Source organism: Ceratotherium simum, chromosome 11, assembly GCF_057802395.1.
Source record: "Ceratotherium simum simum isolate JZ-2026a chromosome 11, ASM5780239v1, whole genome shotgun sequence".
Classification (NCBI taxonomy): domain Eukaryota; kingdom Metazoa; phylum Chordata; class Mammalia; order Perissodactyla; family Rhinocerotidae; genus Ceratotherium; species Ceratotherium simum.
Genome location: NC_141910.1, coordinates 33,233,136 through 33,247,254, shown reverse-complemented (window position 1 = coordinate 33,247,254; position 14,119 = coordinate 33,233,136). Strand labels below are relative to the sequence as shown.

General features: G+C 38.8%; 1 protein-coding gene across 11 annotated transcripts in view; it reads right to left on the bottom strand.

The window, feature by feature from the left end:
* The window catches only part of NRXN1 (neurexin 1), a 1,078,564-nt gene that overhangs the window by 512,152 nt on the left and 552,293 nt on the right, over window positions 1-14,119 (bottom strand). For all 11 annotated transcript variants that reach the window (XM_087436779.1, XM_087436780.1, XM_087436781.1 and 8 more), the window contains one exon: window positions 820-993. In XM_087436779.1, the coding sequence (XP_087292905.1) occupies window positions 820-993 (174 nt within the window). The remainder of the gene's footprint in view (window positions 1-819; window positions 994-14,119) is intronic.

The window sequence follows — 14,119 nt, the reverse complement described above, 5'->3', positions numbered from 1 at the left end:
AAATTTCTTTATGAATCTAAAATCTTCAAAATAGCCCAAACTGTGTTCAACATTAAAGGAGAAGGAGCAACACATTCAGAGCCACAAAATTCAGGATAATGTGATTAAATTACATTTATGCAGGAAGAATTGGCTCAAATAATCTGAGGTGCTGAAGTGAAAATTATCTAAAATGAAAGTAGCAATCAAAAAGTACTCCTACAGATCTCAGTCTGATAGCACAAAAGAACAGGAAGATACTTGAGCGCATTTCTGAAGTATGGAATATCAGCTTTGGGTAACAGAAGAAACCAATTTTTGCTAAAACATACTGATAATATATAGAAGACACTTTGCCTGCCAGGTAGACACAAACCAAATAGTGATTTGAGAATGGGTATCCGAACTTTATTTTCTTGTTATATCCTATTGAATGTAGATTTCCAAAAAACAAGCTCAAGTTGCTTCACACTTGCTGGACTAAACATATTTTTCTAGTTGAAATGTGTATCTATTTAATGTTATAAGGAAGCATTGCAGAACTGATTAACACACTAATTAGGTGAACTACAGAATGCAAAGAAGCAGAAAATAAGAAGATCCATAGACACAGTTTCCGTTTTACATCAGGCAATAATGTAGGCTTGCAAACAGTCCAGAAAATTTAAGATTTATTGGATAAAAAGTTAAAAACATGAATACAGATTTCTAAGCCCTAAGGTTGAGGGGGGCGGACAAGTTGACCAGTTGGCAGAAATGAATTTTGTTGGCTAGAAAGATATGTTCTCATTTATAGGTGGAATTAGATTTATTTAGAATGTTATAACAAAGATCTAGTACCTTCACATCCTCTCTCAATCTGTCCATTGCAGAAAAGAGCATCTGAGATGAGGTCCGGAAGCCGTCCATTTAAATCAACTGATGCCAGGCAGCCTTGAAAGCCCTCCTTGGCATGGACAAGTTTTGGCAAGGATTTGTATGTTTCTTTAGCCACTCCTCCTATATACAAGTCACCTGTGGGAAAATCAAAGTTTTGGTCACAAAAGTAACTCGTCATTGACATTAAACATACAATAGGACAGGAAAAAAAAAGACAGTGAGGTTTATTTTTCATTAAATTAATTTTAAAAAGTAAATTTATAACTAGATATTTTCCTAAAAGTACAAAACAATAGACGTGTTTGAATAATGCATCAGCACTATAAGAGATTTTTAGAAGGTATTTCCACAGAGAAATAAATGAGTTTGATACAGTGTGGCCAAGTGGAAGGAACATGGGCCATGGAGTTGCATATTCCTGAACTGAAATCCAGGTCCAGTTATTTATCAACTCTATGGCTTTGAGTATATTTTTTTTAGTTTCTCTGATCATTAGTAACTTCACTTCTAAAATGGGAACAATAAAACCTAAATGGGAACCATAGGGTTATGTGAGGATTACATGAGATAAAATACAGGAAGTACATCAGAGTGAAAATATGTAGTAGATACTCAGTCACTAGGTGTTATTATTATCGAGTCTACCTTCTGCTTAGAGAACTCTGGATCTTTCAATTAATCAGAAGCTCAACAAATTCTCTCTAGTATCTAAAATTACCTTTTCTACTAGGCTGAAGCCCATTATCCTTGTTCGTACCTTTTTTATTCACTAACTCACTCCCATAATAGTCTGTACATACCTGAATATTACGTCCCTTTTCAGGTATTTCTCTTTTTAGGTAAAGTCATACCACTTTGAATTCTTTATGCTGCTCGGGGATCTGTTAACATGTTATCAATTTATTCTTCCAATTTAATTGCAGTTTCTAATGAAACACTTTGCTCTGCTTTGTCATCTTCTCGTCTCTAGGTTTGGGATTTCCTAGCTTTATGGGCCACTATGTAAAAAAAAAGAAGCTTGAAATCCATGTTTGATTCTGTTTCCTTTCCTATCACAGATTATTCACCGTATCTGTATGGCATTGAGTAGACGTAATTAATTGACTCTAGTAAACAATCAATGCAAAACATAAGGAGAATGACCCCAACATTCTATAATACACTGCTTCTGTTACAAGTTCTGGTAACATACTATATTTAGCAACTTACTTCTCTGACTTTTCATTGTTATTTGAATTTTCTCTCTCACGTTAACCATTCTATCTAACTTGCATGCCACCCGATACCTTTCCCCATTGTAACACAGAACTCCTGCATTCCTAATGTTTACCTTGGCCCTTTTGTATTGTCTTCATGAGACTTGGGAGGAAGGAGAACTGATACATATGCTGATACTCATGCTGTTTGTTGAGTCCTGAGTAATAAAGTCCTTGGTCTCTGATCCAGAAACCTTGTGTCTTCTGCCAGCATCCAGGAAACAGTAATAAGCTAATTTATTAGCTTGTAAGTAGGGTAAAATTAAACCATACATAAAACACTCCTGAATTGTACTGATGAGTAAATTGAGCTTGCTTAAAGCCATTTAGCTATAAAACCTGAGGATTTGGGTCCCCGACCTACTAACTAAAGCTCTAAGTATTACACTAAGATGCCCTTGATCCTGTATAATTTGTACTGAAGGTACTGGAGGTGTTTACCTCCCCCATCTCTTAAATAAAACAAAACATATAACCATCATTTTTAATGTTAAAGGATAGCATGTTTTTGGTCTGAGATGGGATACTAGTTTTGAAATATTATTTGATTTTTTTCTCCATATTTCCTTTTCCTCCTTAGACTTTCCTCACTTAAGTGTCAAGCCATTGTGTTTTAGTTGCCTCAGAGAAGGGATATGAATCAGAAACCAAAGATATAAAATTATCATTCTGTATTTGAATCTTGAAAGCCTAGACTCTTAGAGGAATGAAATAGACAAAATATATAGGCAATTACTTGAGAAGAGTAAAGCTTTCCTGTCCCACATATGGGCGAGCAGGAGAGAAAGCTGGAGGAGAAGAAATGTGAACACAGTCATTGGTGAATGCCAAAAACGGGACATAGTGCTCTAATTTGAGGGCTAAGCCCTGGTGAGTGTCAAAACCTCAGCTAGGTTTAGGGGAGTAACGTCGATTGGTGTGCATTTCTTCCAGAGAACCCAGAGGCAGCAGTGAGATCCTTGAGAAGAAACGGCTGTGTGGTAGACTTAGACATGCTGGGAGCTTGGGCAGCCTCACAAAACTTTCCATATTCCACTGTGCTGTGGGAGCAACAGAATAATTCCCAGAGTGGCACAGAATTAAACAGAAAAAGACTGACCCGAAGGGGTCATACACACAAGAATGAAGATGCTGGGTAGCAATTCAGCGGACACTTGAACTGTGAATATAAAACATTCGAGACCAGCTCCTGTGCAACCTCTCTCTACCTCTTAAAAGATTGGTACAATGGAAGTCCCCCACCCCAAATAATTTAGACATAATCCCAGGGAAATAAAGGAACTAAAATTGCCTGATATTATATTTTCACTAACTCAATAAATCAGAGCTCAAAATAGAAACCAAGGTACGTTATAGAAAAATAGAGCAAGTTACCTTTCTTGCACATCTCAAACTGTGGACTGAGATTTATACTATATCAATGCAAGGAAAGATGCCTTACATTCACTTGAACTAAATTTGTTAAGAAATTCCAGCTCTCCTCCAGGTCTAATGAATGCAATGTTAGAGAGCAGCGAGGAGTTGAATGAAGAATTCTTGGCACTGCTTTAGGCTTTTCACAGGTAAAACCTAGTCCTGGAAGTTATGTCTGGGACGCTATCTATTTGATAACCAATCTTCCTCTTTCTGATTGTAACTGCCTGGAGGAGAGAGACTGTGTCTTTATTTGTTTTAGATTCTCCCACAGCGCCTAGTACTGGGCTATGAGCATGGTGGACACTCAACAAATATTGTCAGCCACCTAATGGATTGAAGTCACAGTAGAAAAGATTAAAAAAAGAAGGAAGAATGGTGAGACAACATGGAGAGAAAGCTAATTCTAAAATGCACTTACTTCCTTTCCCCACTTCTTGCCTCAACCTTATTTTTTCCCATTGGCAAACTTATTTGCCTGAACACTTTTTTAAAGCTTATTGAAGAGAAGTAGCAATCTTTCCCTTGTGTTATTAAAGAGCAGAAAATATTGATTCAAGCAGTGCAGGATACAAGCCTCAAACAAACCAAGGTGGATGAGTTTGGCTTTATAAGTAGAGGACTCATTCTCATTTTCATTATTGAAGCTGCACTTAGCATCACCATTTAATACTGTCTTTATAAACTCTTCATATAGCAGATAGTGGTCTAAAGTCCCCTGGTGGGTCGCCATATGAAGAGAACAAAGGAAACCCTTACGTGGCCTGAGCCCTGTGTAGCATTAGCACTTCATCAAAGATGCAGCTGCTCCTTTGATCCTTAGGGTGATGGAGGAAAACGACCCACTAGCACTAATGTGATCTTGCAGGCGAAATCCTGTGCATGGGAAAGAGGATATGCTTTTTAATGACCCTGTGTGTGAACAAGAGTCAGGATGGACATCTAGTAAGAGCCAGTTTCCTAGAGACTTGAAGCCAGTTTGTTACCCCCTCTTCAAGCAACAAGTGGTTGATTTTTGTTCATATCCTTTAAGTAGGCCATGTATGCAATTGACAAGGTAACGACAGAGTCGGGGCATTTTCAGCAGAAGATGCAGATTGCATGTATAAAGCCAGATAACCTCAAACAATCTGGGAGTGGGTTTTCTAAAGAAATCTCAAGAATACCCTTAGCACTAGTGCATATATCCATATCTTACATATAATGGTCCTTCTCTCAAGAGTGTCATCTGTGGAATGATCTGAGGTGACATCACAAGTATCCATTCCCTAGTAGTTGGGCAGTAATGAGTAGGGAATAGTGCATAGGCTTTTTAGTTATATCTGCTACCAACCCTGGCTCTGTCACTTATCGGTTGTCTCAGTGTAGGGAGGTTAAGTTACATAACTTCTTTAAGAGTCAGATTCTTCAGCTGTGAAATGGGTTAATAATACCTATATTTTAAGGCTATGAGGATTACAAAAATAGTATGTAAGCATTGGGTATATAGCACGCACTCAGCACATGATTGCTACTGGTGTGGTTGTGTTGGTATGTCTGGTTAGGACTACACATCTACAGTGTACCTCATTTTATGTTGATTGCACTGAGAGATATAGAAGAATGAGAAGTCCAGGTTGTCCCCTTGTTTCTAGTATAATTGGAGTGACAAGATGTCAGATTTAGAAGTCTTATTTTACTTGATTTACAGTCATTTGTGTGCTTGAAGTGTGCCTTGCACTATACTATAAGCAGCTCAAGAGGCTCCTTTGACATATTCAGTTTGAAATCCAGCAGTATTGAACCTGGTAACAAACAGGACAGTTGCTTGCTACATATCTTCTAATTTCATAGAAACAGATTAAGAGACACGAGAGTTTTATGAAGCCCAAAGGCTAGGTTGTAAGGTTTAGGCTAAATATACCTTATAAAATCAGAGAGATAAAAGACTTTTACAGCTTGTCAGGTGGAGCATCATGGAAGAGTTTAGACCAGAAGAAAGTATAGAATACATTACTTTGTAATGACATACACGTAGGTGCCAGGCGTGGGGAACAGCACAGATATACCATGAAGACAAAATGAACATTGCATTCAAGAAAGAGCACAAAAAGCCAGACTCTGCTGGAAGAGAGGCGTTTTCAAAGGTGCCAGGGTAAATAATGTCGGATAAGTAAAGTCAAAGGAAAGGCTTGAGTAACACAATAGAATTTATGACTACTGGTTTAAAAAAAAAATGACAATGAGAAGTTCAAAAATATAAGCCATGCAGACCAGGAGACAAGGGAATTTGAAGCAGTAATAATTTGGAGAGAAGGGATGAAGTTGCATTTAACATTAAACGTGGAATTGAGTAGGAGTGTCCTATGGGAATCAGATTATATGAACCCGGGGCTTAGGGAAGAGACGTTGGTGCTGGGAGGCATGGTTTGGGAGCCACCAATGGAAAGAAGATAAACGAAATGGTGTAAGAAGTTTTTCTCTTCTCTTAAAACAGAGAGCATAAGGCAATTAGAACAAGGACTGCAGGCTCTGCCTCACAGCAGCAGAATGCAAGTGTCAAGGTATAATTAGTTCTTTGACTCAGCTTTCCTGTTTATTCATATGTATTTTTTGGTGCCTCTTAAATATCTCACTTTCATTTTAATTAAAAAGAGCATACATAAAAAGGACAACTGCTTTGTAGATTTGAATAGCTAAAACTCTAGCGAAACTTAAGGAGGCTCTCAAAATCTCTAAGTGACATTTGGGGAAAAAGCCGAAGTAATACACACTGTCTTACTTTCCTACTGGCTGGACTGGAGAAAGTACAATTCTGGAGGCTAGGCTCTGAAAGGATTAGACCTTGGTCAGCAAATTTGGGGACAACTCTAACTGTCCTCTCAATTCTTGTTGTGATTGGCTGGTACAAAAAGTACAATCAGGCTGGGCCAGTTTCTGAGAGTTATTCTATAGGAAAGGTGCCTTCCCTTACCCCAGGGAATGATCAAACTCTGCCCTCCAATTTGTATTATTATCTTTAATTTTAATCTTTTGTGGCACATCCACAAATGAACATCTCATCTGTAGGTCAGATCTTGAACATATACCTTAATACAGTGCTTCTTTGGGAAACAAATTAAATCTAAACCTCTTTTTATAACAGGAGTGTCCTGTCAGATAGAAGAAAATCATCTATAATCCCTAGGGAACAAACACTCATTTATTTACTTTATGTTTTTTCTGGGGAGAGAGCTGAAGTCACTATTTCCTGTGAATGCTAGAATAAATGATGTTAAATTACTGAAAGCAAAAGCATGGCAGGTTATTAATATTTCTCTAACACAGTTGAGCTTAAGAGCAGACACATGGAAACTTTTATAACAAACCACACATGGGGTTGAACGATGAACACTCTCCAAGACCACATCTAAGTTCAGAGCACACCAACATTCAATACTGAAGTCAAAGGGGGCAAGTCAAGTAGATGTTTTGCTCTGAGATACAAGATCTGTTCTTTCATAGATCTCTATGAGTAAAATAAAGTTTATTTTAGAAACTCTTTGCTGAAGAGATGCTCAGTGGTCACCAGTTTACCAGTTATCCTTTCATTTCTAGACACCTTAGTCTTCCTTGGTACATAAAGGGTTTAATCCCAGAACAACCTGTTTTTACTTCTTTAGGAAATACCTGTAAATCCTTCTCTTTAGGCTTATCCTGGCTTTCTAAGTTCAGCCCAATATCAAATCATCTTTCCCCCACACTGGGAAACTACTTCTAGACTTCCCTGTTTTATAGCAATCACATTTCTAGTCTCTCCGCTACCCAAACTGCAATTTCAAAATCCTTTCTAACTGCATTCTATATCTCACACCTTACATTCAAACTATTGCCAAGAACCGATGACACAAGTTTGCCAATACTTCTGACATTTGTCCCTCCATTTTCATTCTGTCTTCCAGTTCTTGTCTGCTTTTCCTCTTGTACACCTTTCAAGCCATAATCCATTATCTGGTGTCCCTGACTCCATCCATCCTCCCCATAACACCATATCAGTCTCCCCACTGTATTCTGATTTCTTCAATACCTCCCTCTGTCTTCTAAATAAAGCATAAGGTTTGGCAGTGTTCAAGATTTTGAATTATCCTCCTTCAATACCCTATCCTAAACTTTGAACAATCCTTCCCCAATAACTTTGGCCAAGCAGAGAATTAAGATAACATCAATCTTTTCCCTATATCCTCATCTTTAGTCAAACTGTATTTTTCATCATTTCCCCAGTACCGCACATTCATCATTCTTTACAGTACACATTACTTCCATCATCAATGCCTTTCCTCTTCCAATGTTCCATTTCAAAATCCTATCCAATTTTGGGGGCTCAACTCAAATTCCACCTTGTTAAGGTTTTCCTGTTTCCCCAGTCATAGGCAAGTATGATCTTTGAATCCCCATAATATTTTGAACCTCTTTTCTGACAATTACTATTGCTTTACCAGTTCCCTTGTGGATGTCTTATTTTCCCATTATCCTACAAATTCCTTGAAGAATGATCATGAGCTAAGCACCTTTCTATTTGAATTTTCACTTAGTAGGCACTCAATAATTATTTGTTGACTCATTGAACGAATGGATGAATTAGCAGTTTGCATTCAATAAATAATCATTTCAACAATAAAGTCATAGTGAAAGTTTTATGAGCACAATACTCATATTTGTCCCTGGTTCCCTCCACCTGAGAAATAATGAATAAACTTAATTGTGGGGAATTTTTCTCCTACTGTCACCTTTCTTGAACACAGAGGTGAAGCCATTCAGCTCATTAAGAGAACTCAATGCAGTGGTGTTTTTTTCCATTCTGACAGAGTAATTCATGACCAGTTTTAACTGACATATATTGAATTTATTTGTAGAGAGAGGCAGACAAAGATAGAAGTACCGAAACAGTACCAAAACAGTAATGAGAACCCATTCATGAGTTTTCCTCTGCAGTTAAAACAAGTGCCAAAATATTTGTGAGAAATTAAATTTCATCCTATCCTGGCTGTCTACCTCATTCTGTTTCTGCCCATTCTGTCATTCTCTGTGTTGCCCCATATACAAATATGGCCTAACTCATGTGGCCTCCACATGCCATTTCACACTATGGACATTTTACACTATTTATCCAAACTCTTCTACTCTGTCACCCTGTTATCATCACAGAAAGGTAAGCATTTACTGTTTGTGACTAGAACAGAGCCAAGCTAACTACGTGGACCCCTGATGCTCTGTCCTAGTAAATTTATTAATCTCTGTCTGCACTCGTATGGGGTTGCTGATATCTCACTCCATCTAGCCTCTGGGCCGCCACTCAAGGACTCCTGGGATTAGAGTCTTTCTGGTCTGCTGCTCCCATCTCTTAGCTCCTTGTTAGCCACAGGTATTCCTGATCCTACAGCAGGCTCCTACATCCAACAGTATATTGTTTTCACCAGAAAGACTTTGAATTTCACAAAAATCACTGAGACAACTAAATTTAAATGTATAGAGCCCTGTGTGAGTGAGAGAGGGCCTCCTCATTGCTTTGAGTCCTTGGTAACCAGTGTAAGCATTGCCATGGTCAAAACCAGAAAAAGCAGCTCTGACTTTGTCATTATAATAATACCCGACATTGGCGAAATATGCTAAACTTTATAGAGCACTTGCACATGTATTGTTTTATTTGGTTTTTGCCTGGTGAGCTACAAAAGGGATAAAAGTTGTCATGGTCACATGTCATAGATGAAGACACTATGGTTCAAGGCTACAACGCCAAAAAACAGCAGAGTCATTACCAAAACATGGTAATTTTCACTTAATCTGTATTGGTTTGCACACTTTATACTCCAAGGGGCAAGTGGCCAATTTGTACGGCTCTACTACTACAAAATACAGGGGGTTTTGGAGTATCTTGGCCAGTGGGGAAAAGTAAAGGTAATACACGTTAGCAGGAGTCAAAGCAACCTGACACAGATTCCCAGGACAATGGGAGACTCATCTGCATGCTAACTGAGTAATCTCATGAAGACAAAGTCAATTTGCTTCCATAATCATAAATATTAGATGTTGAAATCCTGATGAGTAGGCAGAATTCTTATGACTCCCAGACTTGATTTTTAGATATGGCAGCTACTTTTCAATCGCCTCTCACAAAGAGGTAAGTAGGACACCTGTACTCATCCAGGGCCAAACCTAATACTGTGTGTGAACAGATGGGAGGACTCCAATAAGGTTTGAGTTCAGACTTTAATGTTTTCCTATAGTGAGGCTTTGATAGTTAACGTTGACATTATGTTTATGGACAGGACAGAAAATGCTTTCAACAGTCTGAAATTTCTGTTTCTAGCTGATATTTTTTAAATAAAATTGCCCAAAGAAGTAAAATTTTTTTTTTAAGTATGATTGTAAAACTTACAACATGAAGACAGATTTTGTTTGTGTGTTTGGCTAACAGACTGTGAGGGAAAGCTGGTGGGCACATTAAATGGGAAATAATAAAGTGAAATTGCTATGGAGGTGTGTGTGGTAATCCATCTTCTTTTAAACCCACTCTATGCCAGTGACACTGTGGCAGATGGGGTATAAGTTCAGGCATATAAATTCATGCCAAGCTAACCTCATCTTATGGCTTCGTAAATTTACCTTTAGGTGAAAATAGGGTTCAAATATTTTCATTCTTTTTCTTTTTTCCCATCCAAGTGACAGCCAGTTTAGATACCATAGACATCCTTTCACAGCAGACAATCCCATCACCATGTCGTGTTTCATTTTCCACTCACCATGTGATACTCTCTGGGATTGTACACAGCGTACAAAGGTTCTTGATCTCACAGATGTTGTTAAACCTTACCCATGCACAGCACCCATGCAAAGCACAGGGTGCTTTGCCATCTCTTATTCCATCTGATCCTCATACCAACACTTCACAATATGCAGGAAGTTATTATTATCCCCCTCTGACAGGTAAGCAAATTGCCCTTCTGAAAAGGTAAGTTACCTGCCCAAGGTAATACGACCAGTACCAGGAGAATGACACTGGTACCCAAGCCTCCAACTCCCAGGCTAGCTCTTTCCCCACTGTTTTATTAAAAACCTTCCCAGTGACAAGAATAGAATAGGTGGAGGAGTTTAGAAATGACTGTTCTGGAAATGAACACAGACATAACTAGAAGACCCGTAAGAGGATCTGTGCAAATGTGCTGTCTTTCCTGAGGTTTTGAGTACCTCTATGTAACAAATTGGCTTTCTTTTTCAAAATAACTTTTCTTATTTCAAAAAAATTTTCTTTTCCTATTTCAAAATAAATGAACATTTATTTGGGGTGGAGAAGATCTAGTGGTGCACAGGGTAAGTATAAAAGAACATCTCTTCCCCATAATAATGGCCTGTTTAATGCAGGTCAAAAAGTGGCACCTGCGCTCAGCTTAGAATTACAGGATAAAAGAGGGTAAAGCCAGCAGTAGTTTTTCCGGATAGCTTGAAAGGACAAAATGATACAAAGCACACAAAAAACTTCAAAGACGTTGCCAAAAAGCTTCTAAAATATTGAGCTCCATACAGTCGAATAAAACTCTTATTTTTTTCTTAAGTACCTGAACTTTTCTGGTTGTTTTTTTCTTTTTTTTCAAAAAAGGAATTCCTTCTGTGCCTGAAAGATGGAATATTCTCAATCAGGTCATAAAATACCTCTGGGATACTATAATTCCCTAGGGCATGTCTCCAAATACTTTGTTCTTCCAATATTTAAATTATTCTTAAGGAGAAATGCAAATACTTAACAGCAATGATCAAAAAGGGGTGCAGGGAGGTGTGGGGAACCTTCCCTAAAGGCTAGGGCAATGGAGGGCTTTAACAGTTGAATAGATAGCAAATAGCCTCCTGGTACAAGCTGCAGATGGATTGACGGGCCATTCTCCAATCACCCAACCAAGTACTATATTTGCCTGGGCCTGTTTTAAGGACCTATAAGCAAATGTTCTATAGAACACATATTAAAGGACATACGGCAATTAAAATTGTTGGCTGTAGTGTTTGAGAAAACTTCAGGGGTTAAGGAGATAGAACATACATATAGATTCTATGCAAGGCATATGGATGGGAAGAGCATGTGGAAAGTGAAAGTAAAAATATCCAGTTCTCTTGCAATTACCAGAAGTGAAATTTTCAGCACTACACAATGTAGTGATGTAGAAGTTTGAAGAATTAAGTTTTATACGGAGGAGGAAATACAATTCTTTTATTACATGACATTTTCCCCTAACATTAAAATAATCTATTTTCACTCTAGGTATTCAGAAGGAATCTCTTCTAATATATAGGCAAATATACATAGCAGTATTTAAATACTTCTACAGACCTGGGTTCAAATTCTATTTCTAAGCAACTCATTAGCCTTTCTGAGTCTCCATTTTCTCTTCTGTAATATGGGAGTGAAACCAGCAAACAGCCATTGATGATTAAACAGCTAGTAACTATGGGGGATTGGAATTTGCGAACTCAAAATATGCCTCTGCCTGAATGACATTTTGACCCCCACCCCCACTAACTGACCAAAGGAGTTTGGGACGGGAGGCCTGCCCCCAGAAAAGGCCATTACTATAGATATCTCCGGGTACCTGGGTGGGTCGTGCTAAACCCATTCTTAGTTCTAATTACCCTTTGTGAGATACACTTACATTGTAAAGAAAATCTCCATTTGTAAAGGTATCTTCTTCCCTGTACCAGGAAGAAGGGGGGATGGCCTTACCTAAAAACTTATCAGAATGGAAGGCGAGGACTTAAATCTGCATGATAAACTTACTCATTGTTAACTGTGCTGTTTGGACAATATGCTATCTGACCCCCACTAGGTTCCTATAGATGACATCTCCCTGGAGCCTGGGTTACTATGGTAATGGGTGTTTGAGCTATTTTTTTTTCAGGAACTGAACCCCTTGTCCACTTCCAGCTGGATTGAGACCATCAACCCATCAACTGGGCCTTTTTGATGGCAAGAGGTTGGAACTCCACCCTCAGGGCATGCTAATGCCGCCATTCTGTGATGATACGTCCTACAGAGACATGAAGCCTGACTATGCTTGCGCAGATCATCAATCACCTCATCTCTCCTCACCTCCAATCATTTCACCTTGCCCCCTTCTCCATAAATACCCCTGAGTCCCTATTTTCAGGGAAGTGGATTTGAGACTTGTTCTCCCGTTTTCCTCACTGGACTGCTTTGTGATTAAACCCTCTCTCTCTGCAATCTTGTCGTCTCGGTGATTGGCTTTCTGGGCGGCGGGCAAAAACCGGACCTGGTGCGGTAACAGGAGCACTAATATCTCACTCATCTAATTGTTGTAAAGATTAAGAGACCACACCTGTGAAATCGAATATCAAAATGAAGTTCTGACTGAAGTGCCAACACAACAGATATAAGATAATGTGAGCCTGAGACAGACACCAAGATGCAAAATACAAGGTACAAAGGAAATGATAAAATACTAGTTTTTAGCCCTTGAACCCCTCCTCAGTTACATCAAGGATGTATTAATAATAATAATTATAACAATAATAATAATAGTAAAAGGGGTCAGGAATTGGAAAGAAAGATGTCTAGGAATATTTTTTGAAGTAGGTCTTACTGTGCAATAAGTTTGTACCACTGCCCCCAAAAGGGGGCTATGTTCAAGCCCCAAGCCTAGTGAGAAGGCTCTCAGGTCTCCTGGGGAACTTGCTTTGTGTTTCCGGCAGTTGGGGGATACAGCACTGGGGCCTGACATATTAAGAAAGCTTTCAACAGCCTGTGGCAGCAGAATAGAAATGAGAGCACTGGGAATGGGCTTCATTTCCAGGGCTGAGGGGGCAAATGAGGCATGGAAAGTTCTCATGGGCAGACGTGGGCACCACGTGCAATGAGAGCAAGCCAGGCAGGACTGCCTGGAGACAGAGCAGACTGCAGCGGTAAGAGGCTGTGTGGAAGGAACAGGAGGCATGAACACTCCACAGCAGGTAGGGTCAGGAGTTCCCAGCAGAGGAGCCTTGGACGAACCCAGGGAAGTACCATGAAAGGAGGAGTGAGCTTGAGGGATCTGTCAGACCAAGAGTCCAAACGTGACTTGATGTCCCTAGTCAACAAGCTATGAGAAGACAACAGTAGTAAGGGACAGAGCTGAACGTGCCCCTTCTATTGCCTGAAACTGGCCAAAGCAGACTACAGCCCCAATTTTCAGTTTTGATTAATAACTTAGATTGGCCATTTTTAAAATTTTCAAATTAAAATTACGTTTTATAATATAAAATGATTATGGAATTGTCTTACAAGAAAGCCCAAACATTTCCTCTAAGCCAGTATATGGTACAAATACCTCGACACAGTCCATTTTAACGTGATGGCTTGGGGTAAAAAATAATATTGTAGCTTGATTATATTAGAACATCAGGCTTATTTAATTTAATAATTTCACATATAAACCCTTAACACAGCATCTGACATATGGGACTCAATACATGACACTATTTCTTGAGTTAATAATCATGATGATGATGACAATAATGAAGGTAGTTTATTATAATATAGCTCTGAAAAGAGAACAAAGACAGATGCTAGGCATGAGATAGTTTCTCTCACAAAG